This window comes from Sturnira hondurensis, unplaced genomic scaffold (assembly GCF_014824575.4).
Source record: "Sturnira hondurensis isolate 20B ecotype Veracruz unplaced genomic scaffold, ASM1482457v3 Scaffold0017436, whole genome shotgun sequence".
Classification (NCBI taxonomy): domain Eukaryota; kingdom Metazoa; phylum Chordata; class Mammalia; order Chiroptera; family Phyllostomidae; genus Sturnira; species Sturnira hondurensis.
This window is the reverse complement of record NW_028090067.1, coordinates 3,751,199-3,776,611: the sequence shown is the minus strand read 5'-3', so window position 1 is coordinate 3,776,611 and position 25,413 is coordinate 3,751,199. Positions and strand designations below refer to the sequence as shown.

Here is a 25,413-nt window from a genome sequence, read left to right as displayed (position 1 = left end):
TAATGGAAAAACACCATTCTGGGCTCCATAACCTGACTCCAAGTCTTAATCGGGTGCCCTGCGATTGCTCTGGTATCCTTTCCATCTTCACTGCCCTTCTGTTGCTGCGGAGACCCTGGCTCCCAGTGATTGGAGAAACTTTTCTTCTAATTCCAGTGCCTTCCTCGCATGGTCCCATTGAGCCATGCAGGGGTGTCCAACCTGTGGCCCACAGACCACAAGCAGCCCAGGATGGCTATGAATGCAGCTCAACACAAAACTGTAAATTTACTTAAAACCTTTTTTTGTTGTTGTTCATCAGTTTTCGTTAGTGTTTGTATATTTAAAGTGTGGCCCAAGACAACTCTTCTTCTTCCAGTGTGGCCCTGAGATGCCCAAAGGTTGGACACTCCTGTCTCCTACCTTCAGACGAAAAGCACAGCTCTAGTTCCATCCCTGCTCTTCAGCTTCCATTGGCTTCCCAGTGGCGTGGCAGGGAACACATTTCCTCAGATACCATATACCCCAGCTGACCCTCGCCCACCCTTCCTCTGTTCACCTTTCCTCCACCCCCATTTCTGCCCGTTGATCCAAGACTTCTCTGTGAAGTTGATCCTAGTCCTTCTCTTCCCTGTTCCTCCTCCCCTGTTTCTTCAGACTAAATCTAGTCTTTCCTTTCTCAGTGCTCTCATGTGGCCCTTAGCTCGTAAACCATCTTTCTCATGGTACTGACCACATCCTGTCCTTGAGAGCAGCGACTGTATCTCTCTCATTTGAGACTCTCCCTCAGCATCTGGCAGAGTGCCTCCCATGCACTGATACTCAGTGTTTGGTAAATCAAATTACTTCTAATGGATCACTTTTGGTTTTGGTTTTTGTTTTTTTTAGTGTCCCAATACACAAGCATCATTCAGGAGCCTATGCCACTTTTGAATGTTATTTTCTAAAGGAAAAATCATACCTATAACTTTCCCCCCTTTAATAAAAGAGATAAATAATTTCTAGTGCTTTTTTTTTAAGATAAAGGTGGTAGTAAACTTTCAAAATGCCTCCATATGTCAATTTTTTTTTTTTTCGTTCACAGAGGAGGTTTAAAGACGGGCAGTCTTCTGTATAAGTTGGTGGTAGCATCTTAAGAACCAATCTTGAAATGGTATTTTTTTTAAATGACTTACGAATTCCTAGAAACACTTTTTACCTAAAGTGATAAGTCTGTATCTTATTGTCTATGTAGAGATAATAGATCCTTTATAAATCAAATGTTAGCATTGTAAATAATGTTAATATGTATTATATTTATACAAAATAAATTTATCTACTTTTGGTGTGATGATGTCTTTTAAACTGTAATTTTTTTAATAGTCACACTTAAAAATGAAACACACTGACCTGTTTTTCTGAAGCCTAATTAGGGGATGCTCTTTTTCACCCACAAAAGATGTTCCCCAAATGGCTACTACCTCCACATTTTACTCAGTCAACTTACTGTAACGTATATTAATTGGATAATAAGGGGTAACCACAAGCATCACTGTAAGCATGCATATTATACACTGAAAATAGAGAAGAGGTCTCAGATTGCCTTTTTCTGTTGGACCTACAGTATGCTTTCCTAGCTTTCACGTTGGAGACCATCTGAAGGATCTGCGTGGTGGGGAGAGGGAGAACTGCGGAGCTGCCTTGAAACCACCGCACAAGCAATGCCAAAGGAAGAGGTGGACTTTTAGAGAATGAGGCATAGATTATACTTACACTTTTTGGGGACTGTTACATTTCCTTTTTCTGTTTGGCTTCCTTGTTCCAGAAGGACGTGACGGAGGACATGTTCCCTTGTTCAGGACACCTTTGTTTTTCCTCACTTGGGTTTCTGGCCTTAATACATGACGGGTTTTTGGTCCTGATTAATACTAAAGAAATTTTAAGGCCCCCTTCTCTTAAAGTCCAGACTGTCACACAGGACAGCTCTCCCCACCACACGTCAGTGCCACAGGCGATCACCGTCAGAATGTGATGTTCCACTCCTTTCAAATTTTTACTGACTACCAGGTACTGTCCTATAGGCTCGGGAATACAACTGAACAAAGACAAAAAAGAGCCTTCCAAAATCTTACATTTTAAGTGACTATATCCTTGCACCATTTAGCAACTATTCCTATTTACTTACAATAGCTGATGAGTAAAACTTTGCCTTGCTACACAGGATTCTACCCTAGCTTCTCTTTTTATTGAAGGGAATTTTAAATATCTTACTGGGATCTACCCAGACTTGTTAGTCCTCTAATAAACGTTAGAATATAGAGCCTGTAACAGAGCCCAGTTTCCCACAAATTAGGAACAGAACTGCCTAAAACTGATGAGGTTATTATTACTCAAATCTGAAACGTTGTCTCAAGACCTTTACCGACCGCCTTTGGCAAATAGGATGCTAGACTCTTGGCGACTCCTCCCAGACCCTGATCTGGACGCCTGCAAGGGCGGAGCAGTCTCCCTCCTCACCGCTAGGGAGCAGTCGGTTTTGAGAGGCCCGGTTCTTTCAACCCTCCACCCAGGGAACGTCACGACTTCCTCTCGCCACTTCGTCACACCATTCATGCGCAGACGGGTGTGTACCGCGGAGCTGAGAGGTCACGAACTCTGACCCCCTCCCAAATACACAAACCCCGAAAGCTGCTTGCCCCCCCTTTCTTTACCCTCCCCCTTCAGCTTTCGCCAAACTGTCTCCTCTCGGACATCTCCAGTAGCCGCCGCAGCGGGACCGCCGAGTCCACGCCCGGCACGGGACTTAACTCGACAGAGAAGCCGGTAAGAAGTGCGGGTGTTGAGAAAAGCGGCTGGGTGTTGAGAAAAGTGGCTGCGCGCTGGGCAGAGGGCGGGGGTGGCCCTCCCTCCCAACTGCCAGCCGAGGCACCCCAGAAACCCCCCAGAGCCTGTGGGCTTCTGCCAGCAGGCCTGCGGGGCTGGTTCGTCTGGCAGTTTTGCGGCATGTTACTGGATTGGGCTGGGGGCGCGGAGAGGGGCCGGAGGGGGGTCGGGGAAAGGAGAGGCTGTAGGTGGGGCGCGGGGTCTTGATCGTGGAGCGGGGCTGGGCAGCGGGGCTTGGGTGGGAGTCCTCGAGCGGCTCGGAGTGCGCGGCAGCCTCTCCCGCGGCGCCTCCCGCGGCGCCTCTGACCTTTCAACTATAGGGAAAGCTTCCGTCTGGGCGTTTCCCCCGCCTCTGGGAGGCGCGCTCCCGGGGCTCTGGCCAGCGGCAGTCGGAGAGGCGGTCCCTCGCCTGAGTCCCCTTCCTCGAGGGCCCCTTACAAAATCTCGTGCTTACACTAACGGGAGGGCATAAAGCCCCCGCCTTTCACAGCAAATGGGACAGGAGTAGCCACTGCCTTCGGACATGTATCTTTTGAGAAATAAAATAGATCGGCCCGGGTACAGAATGCACTTGAGCATGGCCAAGCTTCCAGTAGCCCTTTGGTTATGCAACTCTGCCTCCAGCTTCTGTAGATACTGTTTTATGAATTGCAAATGTTGCCAAGTTGTCCCATAACTTTCAGTAAGTAGGTCAGCCTGTTTAAGAAAAAAAAAACTGGAAAGGAAAAGCAAAATGAATTGAAAGTGAGGCATTTAGGGTTTCTCTGCCTCTGGAAAACAGTGGATCACGTGAAATACAACTAATGTTATCATTCCTTGTAGGGGTATTTCCGTCTTCTTTTAGAAAGGGCTTTGAGGGAGTCACAAATCAGAGTTAGCAAACATTCCCCAAATACTGTTTGCATACACAGAGTGTAATTCCTACCCTCGGGGATTAGAGAAGACAGAAGAAACAGCATAGGCTAAAGACTTAATAGTATAACTACCGTTTTGCACTTTAAGACCCTCTGCAACCGCAGAATCTTTTTTGAAAGCCATAGACTGGCCTTACCGAAAAATGCACCTACACAAAAATTTCGCATAAAATATTAGAAGTTAACAGAAGTCTGTGGATCCTAGTTAACTTCAGTATAAACGCAAACATTTGAACTGAGTCTTAAAGATTAGCTGGAATTATGTGGGAGGAGGAGCTTGGAATGGTATATTAGGAGAGAGACTTATCTCCAGAGTGATAGGTACAATGAGAAGATGAGGAAGTCAGGCTATAAAGGAACTCTCCTTTCTGTCCACAGTGCTGGGCATGTTATAGGAGCTTAATAAATATTGGAAAAAAAAACACAGAAAGGCTGAAACTTTATTCTTTGAGGTTCTGAAGCAGGAAAAGGAAGATGTGGTTCAGTTCTGTAAGCATCTTTAGATATTGCTGCTTGTCAAATCTGCTGACAAAGATGGGTTTTGCCTTCTAGGGGCTTATCGTGTACGCAAAGCTGCGTATATTAAATATACGTTCAGGAAAGTCAGTTCTGGCAGTTGCTGAAATTTTACCCTGAAGATTCTTAACTTAAAGGCCTTGGACTAGCCACTGGAGGTTTTAGGAACCCCTTGAAATTCAGCATATACCATCATTTATTGTTTAAATGCATGTGAACTTATGTTTTCTGGTGAGGGAAAATTTCCATCATTTTTTCGGAGATGTTTGACCCTCCCCACCAGGGGAATAAAGAGAGAAACATTTTTTTTATTTTCAATCTTTTTTTCTTTTGACTATACTGCACAGGAAGAAATACGTCACACACAGCCAGATTAAATTGAAATCAAGTCTGCAGGAGACTGACTATTCTTATTTTCACTATGCCTGACACACTAATTTCTGTTGTTTTCCTTTTTATAAGAAAAGATATTTGGACTTAAATTACTTTCCCCTTCCATTAGTGGCTCCCAGCACAAAGTTTACAAAATACTGCTTTGTCAATACTAATGACAGCAGCCTGCTTTCAGCTGATGGGGGAGGGCCCGATGGGGAAAGAATGAGGGGGAAACATGCTGGGAAAAGAAAATGAGCTGTGTCTGATGTCAGAAATCACAGACTTAAACTTTGAATCTTAATGGAGAGGGGGCAGCATACTATTCTTTGGGGCGAGGTAGGTAGAGATGAGATTGAGGTAGATGTAAAAAAAAAAAATCAGCCAGAAATACAGTACTGTGTATCTTGTGTGTGTCAACCAGATCTAGAGTAGGAAAGGCAACATCCTCAGGCCTTTTGCTTTGTCCTTCGGGCTGACGGGGATACTTTTCCTTCAATGCCCACCTCCGATGTCTCTTCTGTAAAGTTTCCTTCGACCCTCTTCAGTGCGGTGTTTTCTGAGCTCCTTTGGTTCATTTATAGAGCATTTTGTTTACTCAGCTAACTTTCAGGGACTACCTCTTATTTATAAGAGACAGCCATTGGTATAGATATTTTCACTTAAATGGAGTTTTTACAATTTTTTGGAAGATTTTATTGAACCCATTTCATTTATGAGGAAACTGAGCCTCAGGTCCAATGACATGTAGTCATTTGGTAAGTAGTGAAAATGGGGTTGTGACTCTGGTTTATTGACGAGATTCAGGGCGCTCCACTGCCTGTATAAACTCTCCCCCTCCACTTGTTTCCTTTTATCACCTGCTAGTTTGCTTCATACCATTTAGCAGATGATAAATTTTTTTAAATTTATTTTTTTAAAGATTTTGTTTATTTAATTTTAGAAAGAGGGGAAGGGAGGAAGAAAGAGAGTTAGAGAAACATCAGTATGTGGCTCCCTCTCATGTGGCCTCCCACTGGGTACCTGGCCTGCAACCCAGGCATGTGCTCTGACCGGGAATCGAACCGACGACCCTTTGGTTCGCAGTCTGTGCTCAATCCACTGAGCTACACCAGCCAGGGCAGATGGTAAATTTTTTCAAATGTTTTTTCATTACAGTAAAGCTCCATGAAGCAGAGATCTTTTTTGTCTTGTTGACTGTCGAGTCCCAAAATCTTACAAGTACCTGATAAGTATATTTCAGTAAATACCTGTTGAATTTAGATATGAATACTGGGAATGTTAAACACTAGAGGTTCGTTGAAAAAAATTAGTTCAGCCCTGACCGGTATGGCTCAGTTGGGCATTGTCCTACAAACTGAAAGGTTGCGGGTTCCACTCCAGGTCAGGGCACATGCCTAGGCTGTGAGTTAGACCCTCCCTCACACATCCCCTGGGACGAGGGGATGGGACGAGTGACAGGCAGCCTGTCTTGCATCAGTGTTTCTCTTTCTCTCTTTCCTTCCTCCTCTCTAAAAATAAGTAAATAAAAAAAAATTTAAATAAAAAATTAGTTCACTGAAGAACTATAATTCTTATTCTTAGAAGTCTCTTGTTGAAGATGGCCATCTATGCAATTAAGGACAGAGTGCTTTCTTAAATGGCTGTCCAGCCCACGAGCCAACTGTGGCCCAGGATGGCTATGGCTATGGCCCAACAGAAAATCGTTAATTTACTTAAAACATTAGGAGATTTTGTGTGTGTGTGATTCCATGTCACAATGTATTTAATGGGTGGCCCAAGACAACTCTTCTTCCAGTTGAGTTATCTTCCATTTCTGGGCCTTCTTGGCCCAGAGGTGCCAAGAGGTTGGACACCCCTGCTGGAAGATAAATGAGCGCAAGATGCAGTGGTCCACAGAAGATGCGATGCTTCTCTGATTACAGTAGATACCCATTCAAAAGGCATGAAGAAGATCGTAAATAGCCTGTAAATTTCCACCTGCAAACGTGACTGTTAACATTTGAGAATGTTTATTTTCAGTCCTTGTGTGTTTTACATAGTTGAAATCAGTTGCGAATAAAGCTCTGTTTCTTGCTCTTTGCATTTAGTTTGTCATAAGCATTTTCTCTTCATCATTAAACATCACCTCATCTAAATACAAACTTCACAAGGGGAAGTTTCTTTGTTTTAATACTCCTGTACCCCTAACACTTAGAAACCTGTGTGGCCCATAGGAAGCACTAAAATACTTGTTGAATGGAAGAAATAGAATGAATAATTGGGCCAGTGAGTGTGAACATTTTCAAGGCTTTTGATACACCTTGGCAAATTGCTTTTCTAGGAAAAGCAATTTAGAGTTTGCCAATTCTAAATATATAACATTTTAGACTTTAATTAAAAATATGTAAATAATGCCCTTTCATCTCAAGTTTTGGAGTTAAAATTATTGTTGGAAAACGGGTATGTCGATCTGGGGGTTCTGTAGCATTTGTGGTAGAGAGAGAAGTCATTAGCAAAGACATGGAAGCATGAAGCAACATGCTGAATTCAAGGAATTACAAGTAGTGTGTATAGTTAGAATGGATGATATAACAAATAACAAATGCTATAAAGGGGAGTCTTTCACAAATATTAAAAGGTGAAATAAGATGAAGTATATTGTATGTTAGGTCACTCAGGCAGCAAAATATTAAAAGCAGCAATTAGGTAAATATTGTTGGACTTGAGGTCAAGAAACGTGAAGACTGGGTTGTAGTTTGAGTTGTTCTCATGGATACTGACCTCACCCATAGTAATGGCAGGAAAGGGACAGCACTGTCAGAATCGTGAGTGAAAGTGTTATTGAGACAGAAATTAATGAATGACCACAATAAAGGCATAGAAACTTTGTGATTGACTTACATGCATCTCAAAGGAGGGGTTTGTGGGGTGGAATAAGAAATCCGCCTCAGAGGATTACAACATCAGCAGTATCATTGAGATCTGTGTATATTATCATAGCTACCCTACATATACTACTGGCTTTTCCCAAAACTAAAGTCCCCTCTGAAAGGGAAGAGATTTCAAACCATTGATGAGGTTCAGGAAACTATGACAGGGCAGCTGACAATGGTTGGGAGGACCGTGTGAGGTCGCAAGGTGCCTGCTTGGAAGGGGATTGAGGCATCTTTGTCTTGTATACAGTGTTTCTTGTATCTTGTATCTTCTTCAGTAAATGTCTCTTTTTCATACTACATGTCTAGATACCATCAGCACAGACCTCGTGCATACGTAAAAATACTTTCGTACTCAACACTTAAAGACTATATATCTCTTTTCCCTTTACTGAATTCCCTTTCATGAGCTGCCTCATTTTTTAGCTTTCCTTTAAAGCTGGGGATAAAATCTGGACTGGTAACGCAAAACTTACTTCATTCTTTTCCAGCTATCAGTAGACCATCCCCATCAAGAAGATTTTGAATATCAGAATACATTAGGGTGACTCCTAAAATCTTTTTTTTTCCATAAGAAAGTGTAACAGCCTCCAGTCCTTAAGACCCCAGGCTTCATGTTTTTTGTTTTTTCTTTTTTTAAGATTTTATTCATTTATTTTTAGAGGGGAAAGGAGGGAGAAAGAGGAGAGAAACTTCAGTGTGTGGTTGCCTCGCATGCGCCCCCTACTGGGGAACTGGCCCACAACCCAGACATGTTCCCTGACTGGGAATCGAAAGGGTAACCTTTTAGTTGGCAGGCTGGTGCTTAATCCATTGAGTCACACCAGCCAGGGCCAAAAGTAGATATCTTGATACAGTATCTTACAAGAATAAGGGATTTTTGCCCTGGCTGGTATAGCTCAGTGGATTGAGTGCAGGCCTGTGAAGCAAAGGATCTTGGTTCGATTCCCAGTCAGGACACATGCCTGGGTTGCAGGCCAGATCCCAGTGGGGGACACATGAGAGGCAACCACACGTTGATATTTCTCTCTCTCTCTCCTTCCCTTCCCCTCTTTCTGAAAGTAAATAAATAAAATATTTTTAAAAAAGAATAAGGGATTTTTCTTCTTCTTGGGATTTCTTCAACCGACAGCAGAAAATTGTAGTCAGCACTGAATAGTTTTTGAGTAGCTTAGTAGTAGTAGTGTTCAGTGGACATCTGGTTGAAGAGTTCTCCGTATCAGTAGTAGAAGCAAATTGGAGTGATTGCCTGGCTCTTGGTGATTATATCAGTAGGCATGTCTGTGCTGGTCCCTTCTTTTGGTAAATAGGCCTTCTGAAAATAGGGAAACTGCCAATCACATTAACCTTTCTTTCTGTCTTTCTGCCCCACCTACATTGGTTAATTCAAGAGATAAGCACACAACCTAAGTTAGGCCAGCCTGAATCCATTATCAAGATTTTAAAATTAGAATTTGAGAAGACTTCCCTTTCCTGGTACTTGACTACAGAGTTGGAAATGAGAAGCCACATAGGGAGTAGCTAAGGTAGGGAGATTCCTTTTTTTTTTAAGATGTTATTGTTTACTTATTTTTAGAGAGAAGGAGAGAAACTCAGTTTGTGGTTGCCTCTTGCACCCCCACCAGTCGGTACCTGGCCTGCAACCCAGGCATGTGCCCTGACTGGGAATCGAACTGGCGACCCTTTTGCTCGCAGTCTGGCACTCAGTCCACTGAGCCACATCAGCCAGGGCAATTTTATATTCTTGACTACCTTGTATAGGGAAAAGGCAAAAGTCAAAGTCAACTAATCTTACAGGCTCTCAAGTCCATTTGAAGACAGCTTTACATTAAATTCAAATTAACCCTAATACATAAGAAACTGCCACTAGTGAAGAGCAATCATTCATGAAATGATTCTAGAGGAATCTTTCTACCTTCCAAATCAGTGCATTTATTTTGTCATTTTTTACAATATTTGATAACTTGTTAAATGGCTACAGTGATGTGTTTGTTTACAGATAGGATTGCCTTCATTTAAATTAATAAACTACTGATCTGTATTAGAGCACTCCTTTTTAGACTTCAGTATCTTTGAGAAGTGAAATTGTTTGGTTGATAGTTATTTTCAGTAGGTATTTTTTCAATATATAAAAGCAGAGAGAATAATTTTATAAACCCCTGTATAAACTCCACCAGTCTTCAGTAACTATCAGTGCATGGCCAATTTTGTTTAATTTATAATCCTTCCTACCCCACCCATCTAACCAGACTGCTTTGAAGAAAATTCTAACTATCATAGAATTTCACTTCTAAATTCTTCAGTAAATATGTTTTTATGGGTATAATTATGAAAAGGCATCTTTTTATTTTTGGCAGGACATTTTTGCAGTTAGATCATGGCAACCATAGAAGAAATTGCACATCAAATTATTGAACAACAGATGGGAGAGGTATGTGTAGTTTATAGTTCATTCACTGATTCACCAAACTTAATTACACCAAATGCGTGTTCTAGGTTCTGCAGTACAGAGATAAAAGATCCCCCCTACTTAGCCTTAACCTAGTAAGAGTTAAATAATCGGACGACCTGAATAGGATATGGTAAGTGCTGGTAGTAGTTGTATAGGGTGTTACGGCAGCACAAAAGAAAGCAGCCAATGAAGAATTGTGCAGGAGAGTGGGGACCTGATCCAGAATACTTTTGGAGGGTACAAAATCTGAGGGCCGCCTTAATGGACCAGTGGGAGCAGATCCATGTCAATAGAGCTTCGTTTTGCAGACAGTTACTACATCCTACTGCTTAGTAAGAGGTACCACAATCTACAGGGTTTTCACAGTATCATCTAGAGACTCTTGCAGAAAATCAGCAAGGTCAAAGTTACTTTCATAATAATACTAAAATGTCATTTGCCTTTTCACTATCATTCTCTCACAGTATACAGTAGAAATTTCCAGAGACTACGTAACATGTGACACTGTATGATGAAATATCAACATTTAAAAGGTGTGCATAGCTACCTTCCCAAATGACCAATGCATGATGTTCCCTAATCACTCATGATAGAGAGTCCGTTTAAATTACAAGATAGGCCAATAGCTTTTTATATAGTTTCTGATTCCATATTGTAACAAACTTGTAGTTGCCACTTTTACCAGGTTTTGGTGTAGTATCAAGATCAGTTTCTGCAGTGTGGAGAGGCTTAATATAAGATTCCTCCCCTTTTCAATCAATAAATGTAAGGCTGGGTTTTCTTTTTTCTTTTTTTTAATGTTTTAACCCAAATAACATATTGCAACAGGTTAAATGCAGAGGCAGATATGAAATCTAGCTTCCATTAAGCTAGACAGTAACTCACATGAACCAAAGCCCTGTGGGACACTGACTAGTTTTTGAGTGGAATGGAATCCAGAGGCTGGGAAACTTTGTCCGTGGCCTATTAATCTATTTACTGTTCTTTATTGAAGACCATTTGGATTGCTTCAGTTTCCAGTTATAATTGCTATGCTGCAGTCAACATCCTTTTACTCATCCAGGCGAAGTGTCCAACCCAGTTACAGTTGTACCTACCGTGCCTGCACCTAATGCTGTTTTCTTTAAGAAATAAGGGTCAGCTCTTAGATTTTTATTCCATTCACAGTGAATATTACTGATAGAAATAATTTAAAAACTCATAAAACAGCTTAAATTTTACGTGGTACAATTTGTTGTAGATGAATTGATTCAGAGTCACATCTTTGGGTGTCATTGACAACCTAAAAAAATTTCAGGGAGGATAGAGACTGGACTTTGTAGAAATAATCTGTATAAAGTAAAATTGGCAACATTTAAAAACTGCACCTAGAAAAATAGGACAGGGTGGAAATAATGCTCAGCAAAAAACTCAGATTGGCAGCAGCTGTAGTCAGTACAGTCTGCTCTGAACAAAAACGGATTAGTGGTTCATAACTTTGTTGTAAATTTTGCGTAGAAAATAATCTTGATGGAAATATTTCAGGGAACAGAAAAAGGTGAAAACAAACCAACTCTGCCATTTAAAAATTGAGTCAAAGAATTAAAATGGCTTAATGACTTTGCTCTAGAGTATTTGCAGAACAACAGAAATCCTTGGTGCTGAGTTAGTTCTCTTTATTCATGAACTTGCTCTTCCTCAGAGTACTCCATCTCGGTAGGCGGCAGTTCTTTCCTCCCAATTCCTCAGGCTAAAATTTTATAGTCATCCCTGACACTTCTCTCCTTATATTCCACATCCAGTCCATCAGCTTGTTACCTTTCTTTTCCTAAATCACCCCAAATCCAGTTGTCCCCCATTCCCCAGCATGGCCACTGCCCTGTTCTCGTCCAGTGTCTTTGCCCATGTGTAATAATACCCAGATATTGCCAGGGTCTGTGCAGTAGCATCTTGTCTCCCTTCATCCTGCTCTTACATTCACAATCTGATCTTCACACTAAATCTATAACGATCTTTTTAGAAGATCTTGGCACTCCCCGCTCCATAGCNGGGGGCGCCATTTAAAATTCGGTGGCCCCTAACGCCCGCACCCCCCCCCCCCCCCCCCCCCCCCCCGGCATAGCCCCTTTCACACAGTAGGAAGTCCAGAGTGTGTTTGGTCTAGGAACCTCGTATGATCTGGCCCCTGCTGTCACTCAGACCCGTCTTAATTACGTCACCATAATCCCTCCCCCTCATCCACTTGGTTCCACTTACACAGCTCTCTTGCTGTGCTGCTTGCCTCACGCCTGTCCAGCACACTTCTGCCTCACCACCTGCTTCTATGTTCTGTTTCCTGTACCCGGACGTACGTCCCCTAGCTAGGCCTAAACTTTGGTCTGTTAATTCACTCATGTCTGCGCAGTTCCATCACCGACTTTCACCTTACCCTGCTTTAGTTTTCTGCCCAGCACTTAATACCATCTGACACTATTATTTGCTTATTTGATTTTTATCTGTCTTTTCTCAGTAAAATAAAAGCTTTATGAGAACAAAGATTTTGTTTATTTCTCTTTCTCAGGACCCAGAACAAATGGTGCTTTGCAAATAGAATACACCCAAGACATGTTTGTCTAAATGGAAGGTGGAAGGGAAGGGGAAGGAAGGAATCAAAATAGTGAGGTCTAAATGTTCTTACTATTATTGTACCTTTATTCAATTTGTACATTTGTTCATTTCTGAAAGATAGGATTTCATGGACGTAGGATTACCAATTCAAAAGGCGTGTGTGTATGTGTGTATTATAGTGAGTATATATGTAATGGGTATGCCTTTCTAGCTTTGTTGAAGATATGAGAAAATTGTGTTCTTCAAGAAGAAAAATTGAGTTGATTTGATTATTAATGGCACATGATTGCATCAGGTTGTTACAGAGCAGCAGACTGGCCAGAAAATCCAGATCGTGACAGCCCTTGAGCACGACACACAAGGCAAGCAGTTCATTCTGACCAATCATGACGGCTCTGCTCCGAGCAAAGTCATTCTGGCCAGGCAGGACTCCACGCCGGGGAAAGTTTTTCTCACAACTCCAGATGCAGCAGGTGTCAACCAGTTATTTTTCACAACTCCTGATCTGTCTGCACAACACCTCCAGGTAAATAACTACAGAGTGTCTTTCCAGCTTATGCTTGAAAAGAATTAAGAAGCGTGTCCTAAATCCTGGCATTAAAACTTTCGGTCCTGCACGTTCAGTATGAAAAAAAATCTTCCATAAAATTATGTGCTGTGCAGATTATCGGTGGTGACTGCCCTCTCCTATAGGCTGCTAACTTTTCTTTACATGTACTTAACACTCGTGTATTTGGGGTGTTCTTAGTTGCATAAGATCCACTCTGGCTATTTTGGCAGGAAGAGATTTAATAAAGAATATAGAGAAACCCTGACCGGGTGGCTCAGTTGGTTGGAGCATTGTCCCAACCCACCAGGAGGTTGTGGGTTCAGTCTCCAGTCAGAGCTCATATCTAGGTTGTGGTCACGGTGTGTATGGGGGATAACCAATCAATGATTTTCTCTCTCATCTATGTCTCTCCCTCCCCCTCTCCCTCTCCCCCTCTCCCTCTTTCTCTCTCTCTCCTCTCCCCTCTTCTCTCCTTCCCTGTTACACTCCCTTCCTCCCTTCTCTCTAAGAATCAATAAACATATCCTCAGGAGAGGATTTTTTATTATGAAAGTAGAATTTTAGAGAGCTCAAAGAATTGGGAAGGCTGAAGGAAACAGTTCCAGGTCAGGTTTCCAAAAATAACTTCGAGAGCACAGTTTAGAACTCGGTTCTCAGAGACCTCTGCGTCTGCACAGTTACCAAACTGCCAGATCCGAGCCTCTTCTGGGGCCGCGGTTTCCAGGACCGAGCTGCCTGTGCCTCCTAACAAGCAGCTTCCAAATCCAGAAGTTGGTATCATAGCTGCTGTCTTTGTCACCGTGCCTCTCCTATTGTCATCTACATCTTGGTTGGTGTAGCAGGCCATCTGCTCTATGGTCTGCATTAATATTGGAACTCAGGAGTGCAGACTAACTTTGCATTGTGTTGGTGTTAATTTTTGCTAGTTTACATGATTCTTCAAGAGCCAGTTAGGTCTTTTACATACTAATGTCTATGGTTATGTAGATATTTTTACTGCTTTTTGCTACAATGAATACAAATAAAATGAACTCTTAAGTTTGCCTTCAGAGAGATTTTGGGGGAGTGCCCTCTTAAAAATGGATTCCTTATTTTTTTATGAAAAACTGATCAAAGAAAATTTCTTATGGTAGTGAAAAACTGCTTATTTATAAAATAGAAAATCTTGCCTATACAGTCTAATAGATTCTATTCTTTCAATTACAATTATATCATTTTAGAAGCTGCTAAGGTCAAAAATGGATAGGCTTTATATAAAGTTATGAACAAGATAGCCATCACTAAAAAATTGCAACATGCATATCTTTATTGTATTAATAGATTTGATTTTTTAGAAGTTTTACATTTATAGGTGTGTTAAGTAGTTACTCTACAGAGTTCCCATATAACCTCCCAACATACAGTTTCTCCTGTTAGCATTTTTGCATTAGTGTGATACATTTGTTACAATTTATGAACACATACTGATACATTATTAATGAAAATTAATAGATATTTTTAGCTTTCCCTAATTTTTACCTAATATTCTTTTTTGTTTCAAAGTGGCATACTGCAGTTAGGTGCCATGTCTCCTTAGACTCTTCTTCCCTGGTATAGTGTCTCAGCCTTCCCTGCTGTTGGACGGCCTTGACGGGTTCTGAGGAGTACTGGCCGGGCATAGTGGAGGTCGCCCCACTGTGGGACTTGGGCTGCTTTTTTCCTGTGAGATTGGGGTTGTGGGTTTGGGGGAGGAGGTCACAGAAGTGAAGTGCCATTTTCATCACATCCTATCAAGGGTACTTAATATCATCGTGCTTTATGATTGGTGACGTTAACCTTGACCAGAAGAAATATGTGTCACTTTTCTCCGTTGGAAAGTTACTATTTTTTGTAAAATTTTTGTAGTATAAAAGTAAAGGTAATATTGGTATTTTATAGATCATAGCTGAAAGCAATGAGAGAGAAACAAGTAGATAGGACGGAATTCCTTGTGCCACGATGATTTGATTTCTGGTTTAGGGACCTAAGATGGCATGTGAGTGAGTCCCTTACTCTTTGTTATGCCATTAGAAGTAAGTAGCAGATACAATATTAGCACCATTTGCAATAGATAAACTGTTAAGGAAAAGAATGGTATTTGTCTTAGATACTTTGAAAGACAGTATATGGGTCTTTTTTTTTTATTGACTGATTTTTATGGTGATATAAAAAAGAAATGATACCACTATAACATAATAAAGGACAGCTATTTTATGGACTGTTTAAAGTTTTTAAAATCAGAATTACTCCTGAAGGCATTCACACCCCTGAAAGAAGAAAAAGAGTCAAAGTAGATGATTACTTTGTGACCTGTTTTAAAGCGGGGAGGTGGTGTTCACAAGATGCTGTATCACATTTTGGGGGGTTGAATTAATTTGTTCACTTTTCAAAGGATTGAAAGAAAAGGAGGAAAAGGTTGAAGGATAAACCTAAAAGCAGAAATGAGTATTTCTTTACCAGCGTTAGCTGTCTTTAGTGATGAGCTGCATATATAATCAGAAGAGGCTTGGTAGTTACCCAAGGCTGTGCCAGGGTTGGGCTCTCTGCCGATTATCAGACTCCAGAGTCTGTGCTCTGGACCACTACTCCAGCCCACACCTGCGGCAGCCCGTTGATGAAACGTTTATACCTTTGTGTATCAGTTATATTCCCATGATTGTAAGCTGATACATCATCAACATTGTTTTCCTCATAACTCCTGTTCTTTAAAACAATTTAGAGTTATTTTTTATGCCACTGGAGCATATTTTAGTCATTTCATTTGGAAAGGTTCTAAGTTGTTTAAAGACAAATGCCTTGATGGGACTGATAACTGTTGTGATAATTTGATGTGTTTTGTATGAATATTAAAGGGTGAGTTTGTGAGATATATTAAAAACTACTTATGTATTCATGTGTTAAATAGTCTGTTTACTTTAAAGAAATTATTATGAAACAAATTTAAAAGTGCTGTCTTTGTTTCTTATAACATTGAAATTTCTACTTCTTAAGAAAATTACAAATAGCTTAATTGCTATATGCATAATAATGTTAAAAGTTTCAGAATAACTTATAAAAAAGAAAGCAGAAAGTAAGACTAACTGAATGTTCTTTTAATTTTTTTTTACATGAGCTCATTATTGAATAATAACAAATTACTGTGTTTTGTTTTTATTTGGGGGGTGTTTACTTAGCTCTTAACAGATAATTCTTCAGACCAAGGACCAAATAAGATTTTTGATCTTTGCGTAGTATGTGGAGACAAAGCATCAGGTAACATTAAAAATGCCTTCCTGTCTGTGTTGTATTGTTAAAGTAACTACCACACTTCCATGTTTCTTTTACTAACAGTAACATGAAAAAATAAAGGAGCATTAGTTTTCATGGTTCATATTTGTATCCATGGAATTTAACTGATTTTTCCCCCACGGCTTTTTATTCATATAAAAATTTTTCTCTTCATTGCAGTTTCATTTGATCTTGCAGTGACGTAAAATGCATATTTCAAAGAATTATCAAAGTTTACTTTTTGAAAGTCAACCAACATGTGGAAAATTTTTTGAATATGACAACAGTTTTGTCAAAGAATTGCTTAAAATGAGTTGTAATTTTTAGTAATATATAATGTTTAGTTATTAACCGGCCTATTGAGCCTTGTTCTCATTCTAGGAATACAAAGTAACTGGAATTAATAAGGTGGAAAAGTTCTGGTTATCTTTATTTAGTTCTTTGCATAGCTCAGCAGGCATTTCTCCAAACCTATTACTAGTACTCAGCGTTAAGTCATCTTAGTTCTGGCCAGAAATACAAACCCACATTCATTCACCTGTATTCACAAATGCCGTTGGGATATAGTTTAAGGGCACAGGTTTTTTAAAAAAATTATTTTCTTTAATCTATTCCTATAGCTGAATTATAAAAATTTATGGTACAACTTTCCTCAGAGTGTGTTCAATTTGTAATAATAGATTTTGTGCCAGAGAAACAGTTTGTGAAATGATAGGTGAATCCGAGTGCAACAGATATTTCCAGAGATTTAAAAAATGGAACCCACAGTGAGGAGGAATTACTATCATTCAAATATCAACAAACTGATATCCTGTTTTTAGATTGCAGTTTTCAGATTAAAATATATTTACACACTAATTGACAGAAGTATAATTTGTGATATCAGAACTGAAAATAGTTACTATGTTAAATTATGGGGTTCTGAGTGATTTTGTTTCTTTCCCCAATTTTCTATACCATTGTTGAGGTTATTTTATAAAATTAAAAAAATTCATGTTGTTTAAATATATCCAATTAGAGAATATGGTTGTTTCATTTTCTGTTTGGTAATTCCTAATTTTTTCTAATGTCATAAACTAAAAAATCTCAGTTTTATCTCATACATGTTATTTAAAGTGAAGAGATGGGTTTATGAAAATGTGCGACTTTTCTAAATGCTCTGTCTCTAGGGCGTCATTATGGAGCAGTGACTTGCGAAGGCTGCAAAGGATTTTTTAAAAGAAGTATCCGAAAAAACTTAGTTTATTCGTGTCGAGGATCAAAGGACTGTGTGATCAATAAGCACCATCGAAACCGCTGTCAATACTGCAGGTTACAGAGATGTATTGCGTTTGGAATGAAACAAGACTGTATGTATTAGCTTTAAAGGAGAAAACTAAGAGTTCAGGAAAACTCTAGGAGTATGTTAAAATTAGCACATTAAAATGTCAGTTTTACATGCTTTTTATTTTTTATTTTTTAAAATATTTTATTTATTTATCTTTCGAGGGGAAGGGAAGGAGAGAAGGAGAGAAATATCAGTGTATGGTTGCTTCTCATGAGTCCCCTGCTGGGAACTGGCCTGCAACCCAGGCATGTGCCCTGACTGGGAATCGAACCACGATCGTGTGGTTCGCAGGCCCGCGCTCACTCCACTGAGCCACACCAGCCAAGGGCTACATACTTTTTAATTTATAGCTTTCCAATTTAAAACATTGAAATATGTACATATGTATGTATTTTTAATTCATTCAACAAATATTTATTGAGTAGCTATATGCCACTTGCATATTTGCAGTTTGAACATGGTAAAAAAAAAAGCACAACTAACTAAATAAATTTAGTTGTTTTTTAAATATATATGTATTTTAAATTATTTTTAGAGAGAGGGGAAGGGAGGGAGAAAGTGAGGGAGAGAAACATCAGTGTGTGGTTGCATCTCAAGCACCACCTACTGGGGACCTGGCCTGTGACTGAGGAATGTGTCCTGACTGGGAATTGAACCTGCGGTACTTTGAGTCGCATGCCAGCACTCAGTCCACTGAGCCACACCAGCCAGGGTTAAATAAGTTTAGTTTTTGATAGCTAATATTGATTGAGCTCTTACTGTGCCTAACTTTGTAGTGTGTGAAATAAGTTTCTTAATCTCATAGCAAAAGTCTATACAGTTGGTGCTACTATTACCCACTTTACAATTTGCATAAATACATTTAGTCATTTGTCCAAGGTCACACAACTAATAAGTGCCAAAACTTGGATTTGAATATTGTTGGCTTTTTTCCCTCAGAAAATGTTCATTTAACTGTACAAACAATATGTCCTTAATATCATGAGATGAAATTTCTATAAAACAAGTGAAATATACTGTATTTTATAAATGAAGACTAAACAGTTGAATTATTTCTCAAACTGCCTTCAATTAAAAGGGGGAAAAATCTAACTGGTCTTTTTTGTGGCTCTTACTAGTATTGTTTTCAAATGGTTAAATATGATTTCATTTTTTAAAACTCTCATACAGATAAGTAAAGGGACTCCTAACTTTACTTTTTTTGTTCTCAACGGTGAGATTTTAAAAGATAACAAACAGTTCCTCTACATTTCTACCACAGCAGTGACAGGAAGAGAAAAGAGAACAAGAGATGCAAAAAGGCCATTTTTACTGTTTACTATTACAGTTTTCTAAAGCAGCTTTGTTAAATGTGCAGATAATTTTGAAGATTGGTGGTCGGTTATTGTTGGGTTCAGTTATGCAAACCAGGTCTCCCACGAGCAGTATTGCTGACCTGGAGCTTGTATTTGTAATTGTCTGTGAATTCTGCGTTGTGACATAGTCTTAACACATTTTTGTAGCTGTTCAGTGTGAAAGAAAACCCATAGAAGTATCACGAGAAAAATCTTCCAACTGTGCAGCTTCGACAGAAAAAATCTACATTCGAAAAGACCTTCGGAGTCCATTAGCTGCAACCCCCACTTTTGTGACGGAGAATGAAACCACAAGGTGGGGTACAAACACCACGTGGCACATACTGAGTAGCTGGCCACTTGTTTGTCTTCCCGCTGAAACTAAGGCTAAAATTTGTTTCTATTTGTCACAGGTCAACGGGACTGTTAGAGTCAGGAATGTTTGTGAATATCCATCAGCCTGGAGTAAAAACAGAGTCAGCTGTGCTGATGACACCAGATAAGGTGTGGTTAGTGCAATTAATTTAAAAATGAAATATTTTTAAGCTTTTAAAATGGTTTCCTTTTCTTTATCTCTATCAGTTTAGTCCGTTGACTTGATCTTAAATATTTCCTGTTACAAGTTTTTGGCTTTTAAAAATATAAATTGTCAACTGTTTGGTAGTGACAAATGACAAAACTAAAACAACTTAGCAGCGAACTTGGTGCTCTTCCTTGAAGGGAAAATAATCCATGCGTTGGGGGAGTACGGAGCCTCAGAAGCGGTGGAACACTGTTTCCCAGGGAGGATTTGGGGCAAGGTTGAGTTTTATAGAGAGTCAGAAGCAGCAGCAAGGAGCGGGGCTTGGTTGGCTGCAAAGCCAGAGATTCCCTTTTAGGGCGAGCAGGTCCCGTTTGCCTAGGTCCAGATAAGCTGGCCAAGCTGAGTTGGAGGATTGTGGTTGGTGCTACGTTAGCTTTCCTTGACTTTCCTCTAAGTACAGGCTGACTTTGTTAAGATTTGTGGCATGAGGGGGCCCCACTATGCTACCCTCCATTTTGTGGATACAAATACTATAAAAATTAACTTTATCAGTAGAAATGTTCCTTACTCCACTAGGACAGTTAGAGCTTCAATGTGAAAGTGACAAACATTTAAAAGTATTTCATGTTGTTTTTCATCTTGAAATAAAAGTCCTAAATAGATACTTATAATACATGAAAAATTTTAATACTTCTTTCATATTGCACTACAGATTTTATAAGTGCCAAGAGCAATCCTGACACACCTGACTCAAATCATTGGCTTGAGTGAGCAGTAGGAATAGGATTGCAAGAGCTCTCGTGTTATGTATCCAAGTCATCTGGGTTCTCTTGGGGCAGGGGTGTCAAACTCATTTTCACCCGGGCCACATAAGCCTCGTGGCTGCCTTCAAAGGGCTGAAATAATTTTAGGACAGTGTAACTGTAACCACTCCTTCACTGTTAAGGAGTTGAAATTACATTTAGCTCTTTGAAGGCAACTGCGAGGCTGATGTGGCCCCCGGTGAAAATGAGTTTGACACCCCATCAGAGGTTTGGGGCACCTCCTTATTGAGCAGGGAGTTTAAAGGGTTGAAAGGTTTGTTTATTTAGCTGGAGCGTATGAAATTTCTTTAGTCTTCAGAAACTCCCTTAGGAGAACAAAAAATTTTCTCCCGGAGACAGATTTTAGGGCACCCCTATGGCTTGTTTCTCTCGGCCTGTAATGTGATCTGGTTTTATATACCCTGTAAGATTCATCCTATAGCCAAATTTGTTATATATTTGTTGCTTGATACTTGAAGGCATTCTTAATACTTGTGCTTCTGAGTCAAATTTCAGCTGCCACTTGCATGACCTTGGGCGAGTTATTTGACCTCTCAGTGCCTCATTTTCCTTTTTCATCTGTAAAATAGGGAGAGCGGGAGTGTCTGCCTTACTGGTTAGCTTTAGCGTGTTGCTACTAAAATAGAGATTTGGCCTCTTACCATACACTTTGGAGTTACAAGATTTTACTTAGCCTTGTCTACATGATTCAGGATAACATTGGTAGTTACAATTTACTTGACATATTAATTCCTTTGGGAAAGGAAGAGAATTAAGTTCTGTTGAGAAATTACTGTTTGTCCAGACACTGTGCATTCCTATATATCTTCGTAATAAATTGGAATGGCATCGCTTCTCAGCCTTTGGCTAAGGTCGAGTGTAATATCTGTATCTGTTCTTACCAGTTTAATATCTGGTATGCCCTCTATCCGAGGGCATTATAGTAAATGGATTTCTGGAGTTAGGAGGTGGGACAGGGCTTTACCCCACACATCGATCTGGTATTGCAGTACTTCTGGGAACAGTGCACCAAAAAAATAAAAATGGAAAAAGAATTGCAATAACAACCTTGTGTGGTTTCTGACAAATGGTTCCCAAAATGTCGAGTCAGAGATTGAAGTCTTTCCACATTGCATAAGAGTAGCAAAACTTCAAAATTTAGTTACATAGACATGTTATGAAATGGAAGAGAATGTAAGTGTTAGTTGAAAATGAAGACACCTAAAACTGAAACCCTTTTACTCATGTAAGAGGACTGGAGCAGAATGGTTAGGGGCATGGGCTTTCCCACCAGACCTGACTTCCCACTCTCCTTCCCCTGTTTACTACTATAGTAAATGCTCAAGAAATCACTACTGTAGTGACAATTAGTCATTGTCACTACTATAGTGACAAAGAGTAATTCTTGTTAGCAGTAAAGGGGTGATGATTCCTATTTCACAGGGTTGTGGGCAGGATTAAATAAAAAAGTTTGGGTTTTTTTTTCCTGTAAGATGGCTCTAGTAGTGCTTAGTTGTCTTTAACTTCATTCAAAAGAGTTTTGTTAAATTGTGTATGACAGCTGTCATATCAGCATGCATTTTTAAAGAGATTTTATGTATTTTTAGGGAGAGGGGAAGGGTGGGAGAAAGAGAAAAAAACATCAATGTGTGGTTGTCTCTCACATGGCCCCAACCGGGGACCTGGCCTGCAACCCAGGAATATGCCCTGACTGGGAATCGAACTAGTGACCCTTTGATTCACAGCCCGTGCTCAGTCCACTGAGCTACACCAGCCAGGGCTCAGTGTGCATATTTTTAAAAAAACTATCAAAAACGATTAATATTTGTGTAGCCATTGTAATATTGAAGATGGAAGAAAATAAGCAACATTTTTGGCATATTATACTTTATTATTTAAAGAAAGGTAAAAACACAACTGAAACACAAAAGATTTGTGCAGTATATAGAGAAGGTGCTGGAACTGATCAAACGTCAAAAAAAGTGGTTGCGAAGTTTCAAAGTTGTGTGCTGGAGATTTTTCGCTGGATGATAGTCTACAGTTGGGTAGACCAGTTGAAGCTGATAGCGATCAAATCAAGATATTGTGAACAATCAATGTTATACCACATGGGAGACAGCTGATACACTCAAAATATCCAAATCCACCAAGTTTTTGGTGAAAATAAAAAACGTGTCTTTTATTTTGCAACCAAAGAGTCGGTGGTTTGATTCCCAGTCAGGGTTCGTGCCTGGGTTGTGGGCCAGGTCCCTGGTGGTGGGCACACGAGAAGCAACCGCACATTGTCTCTCCCTCCCTTCTCTTCTCTCTAAAAATAAATAAAATGTTAAAAAGAAAACCCACATCATTTAAGGGATCCTGTCAATGTGCCATAGAAGGCAACAGAAGGCCTCTCATTAGGTTAGGATGAAATAATTTGAGCATTTAAAATAAAATAGATGACTAATGGGTTTAAACACATCAAATATGTAAAAATCTGTGAAATTAAAATGATACTCAAAACTCATCTGTTACCGTTAGAGATTTCTAGGGCATTGACTTACTGCTCTGAAAATTGATAAATAGAAGAACAATCAAGCACTTAATCTGCCTTTGTCATATAAATTATATTTCTGGGTAGTCAAGAGTTAAGGAAATTCTCTTTTATAAAATCATAGCTAATAATATAAATAATATGCAAATACATAAATCATTAAGAAAAATAAGCTGAAGACAGTGGGGAAGTAAGCACTGTGTAACATAGTGTCTTAAACATGTAAATAAATTTTTCAACCATATATTTCCTGGTATTTAACACATTTAACACAGTAGCTGGTAAAAGTTGGGATCCTAGGAAGTCTATTCAATAATTTATATATTTTTTCTTCTTTTCACTAATAATTTTATTACATTCTGTGTAATTTTATAGTTTATATATCTTGGAAATTATAATACCAGAATTTAAATACTAATAAAGGATGATCTAATTTAATATCCTTTTACTAGAGGAAGAGGCTGTGATGTATCATTTTTGGTTTGAAGTAGCTTTTGTATAAACATAGGAAATGTACATGATATTTTTAAACTTTGTTTTTCCTCAAAAAGTTTCTATATGCTCAAAGCTGTTTGGTTTACTTTTTAGGTTTCATCTTAATCAGGGTACTTTTCTTTGGGCATTTTATAATCTAGAATTGGATACTTCAGATTTAAGGGTTTATTGATACTAACTTGCATAGTTTTGATACCTTTTTTTTTTTTTTAAGGCTGAATCATGTCAGGGCGATTTAAGTACATTGGCTAGTGTGGTTACATCGTTAGCAAATCTTGGAAAAACTAAAGGACTTTCTCAAAATAGTAATAAAATGTCTGTGATTGAAGGATTAAGCAATGGTGATACCTCTGTGTGTGAATTTAACCAAGAAATACATACCAATGGTGATGTGTCAAGGTAAGGCCTGTTTTGATCTTAAATGTCCTTTTGCTTAAGTGTCCATTAATATTTCTTACAATATTTTATATTGAATACTATTTATAGAAATTTCAGAAAGCAGGTATTTCTTTTAGACTTAGAAAATTTATGGTATAGTGAGTTTTAACTGCATTCAGTGTCAAGTGTTTTCCAGTAAGTTACATTCTAAGTAATAAGCAATAAGTGAACACTGTAAGCTAGAATGTAGTCATAAATTTCAGGAATTTTTTCCCACTAAAGATGATAATATGGGTCTAACATTTTAGATAGTTTAGTTGCTAGTTTTTATCTTCTGTATAGTTAGAGTTAAACATTTGTTTTATTATGCAGTCATTTATTTTCCCCACCAGTTTTTAATGATGAAACAGATTTGAAAACTTAGTTGCATCAACTACATTTTTCAAGTTATAGTTCAGGAAACTCCTATCAGAATTCTGTTTTTCATTCTCTCAATCTTAATGGTTCGAATGTGGAAATCGGATTTCTTTAGGTTTTTTCACACTCTGTTCATCACCTAAAATCAATTATTGAAGAAACTACCTTTGAGAGTCTCAATAAGCACTTCATTGGACAATGGCTTTTAAGGAACTCTAGAAAGCATCTCATTAAAAAATATGGGGAACTATTTTGAAAAATTATTTTCTGCCATTAGTTCATTATTTGCCATCCTAATATCAAATTCTTACAATTTAAATGTAGCTATATAACCATAAGTTTAAAGATATTCTCTGAATTTTTAAGTAAAATTAAAGCCTAACTTTGTATTATATAGAATAAAGTCAACATAAGTTCTAGCCTTTGTTCTTTCTAAATAATTGCTCTTTGTAAATGGGCTGATATCTTCTAATAACAAGTATATAGCTTATAAAAGCATGTTTTTATAGCAAAGTATAAGGAATTTTCTTTCCCTCAATTACATAAGATTTTTTAAAAGACTAGTTCTCTGGTAATACATTAATGTATTTTTCATATCCTACATATGAAGTCTTAATTTGTTGCTTTTGGAGAGTCATAAATATCACTGAAATAGAGTGTTCAGTGATACACCAAAATTTTATTTTCTAAACATGTTTTTAGTCCTTAATCTTAATTCCAGAATTTTATGTAGAACTTTTATTTTATTGTGGAGATTGGCCAAGCTCACAGCTTCTGATGTCTCCTTATAGGGCATTTGACACTCTTGCAAAAGCATTGAATCCTGGAGAGAGCACAGCCTGTCAGAGCTCAGTAGAGGGCATGGAAGGAAGCGTACACCTAATGGCTGGAGACTCGAGCATAAGTTACATCGAAAAAGAGGGGCCACTTCTCAGCGATTCACATGTAGCTTTCAGGGTATTTCCATATATATATATTTTATAACTTTTATGTTGTATTATCCATTTTGATTTTAATCTTCCTTTCAAAAATCAGACTATATTTGTTGTACTTTTAAAAGTCAGAAATATCCCTATAGAATTCAAAACATCAACTAAAACATACACATCTGCCTATATAAAAGAGCAGCTTGATAAATCCTGTTTATAAGTCATAGTTACAACATCAGTTAA

General features: G+C 38.8%; 1 protein-coding gene and 1 non-coding gene across 4 annotated transcripts in view; both read left to right on the top strand.

Moving 5' to 3' along the window:
* Window positions 1-2,550: 2,550 nt before the first annotated feature.
* The window catches only part of NR2C1 (nuclear receptor subfamily 2 group C member 1), a 37,489-nt gene continuing 14,626 nt past the window's right edge, over window positions 2,551-25,413 (top strand). For 2 of the 3 annotated variants that reach the window (XM_037068307.1, XM_037068305.1), the window contains exons 1-9: window positions 2,551-2,781; window positions 9,916-9,989; window positions 12,892-13,122; window positions 16,338-16,416; window positions 17,601-17,780; window positions 19,261-19,408; window positions 19,506-19,596; window positions 23,661-23,845; window positions 25,033-25,198. In XM_037068307.1, the coding sequence (XP_036924202.1) occupies window positions 9,936-9,989; window positions 12,892-13,122; window positions 16,338-16,416; window positions 17,601-17,780; window positions 19,261-19,408; window positions 19,506-19,596; window positions 23,661-23,845; window positions 25,033-25,198 (1,134 nt within the window). In that variant the 5' untranslated portion in view covers window positions 2,551-2,781; window positions 9,916-9,935. Of the gene's footprint in view, window positions 2,782-9,915; window positions 9,990-12,549; window positions 12,651-12,891; window positions 13,123-16,337; window positions 16,417-17,600; window positions 17,781-19,260; window positions 19,409-19,505; window positions 19,597-23,660; window positions 23,846-25,032; window positions 25,199-25,413 lie in introns of those variants that run through there. The other variant, XM_037068306.1, reaches the window with a different exon arrangement.
* LOC119002562 (U2 spliceosomal RNA) lies at window positions 21,267-21,453 on the top strand. The gene has a single exon (XR_005069763.1). It is a non-coding gene; the product is annotated as a U2 spliceosomal RNA (small nuclear RNA).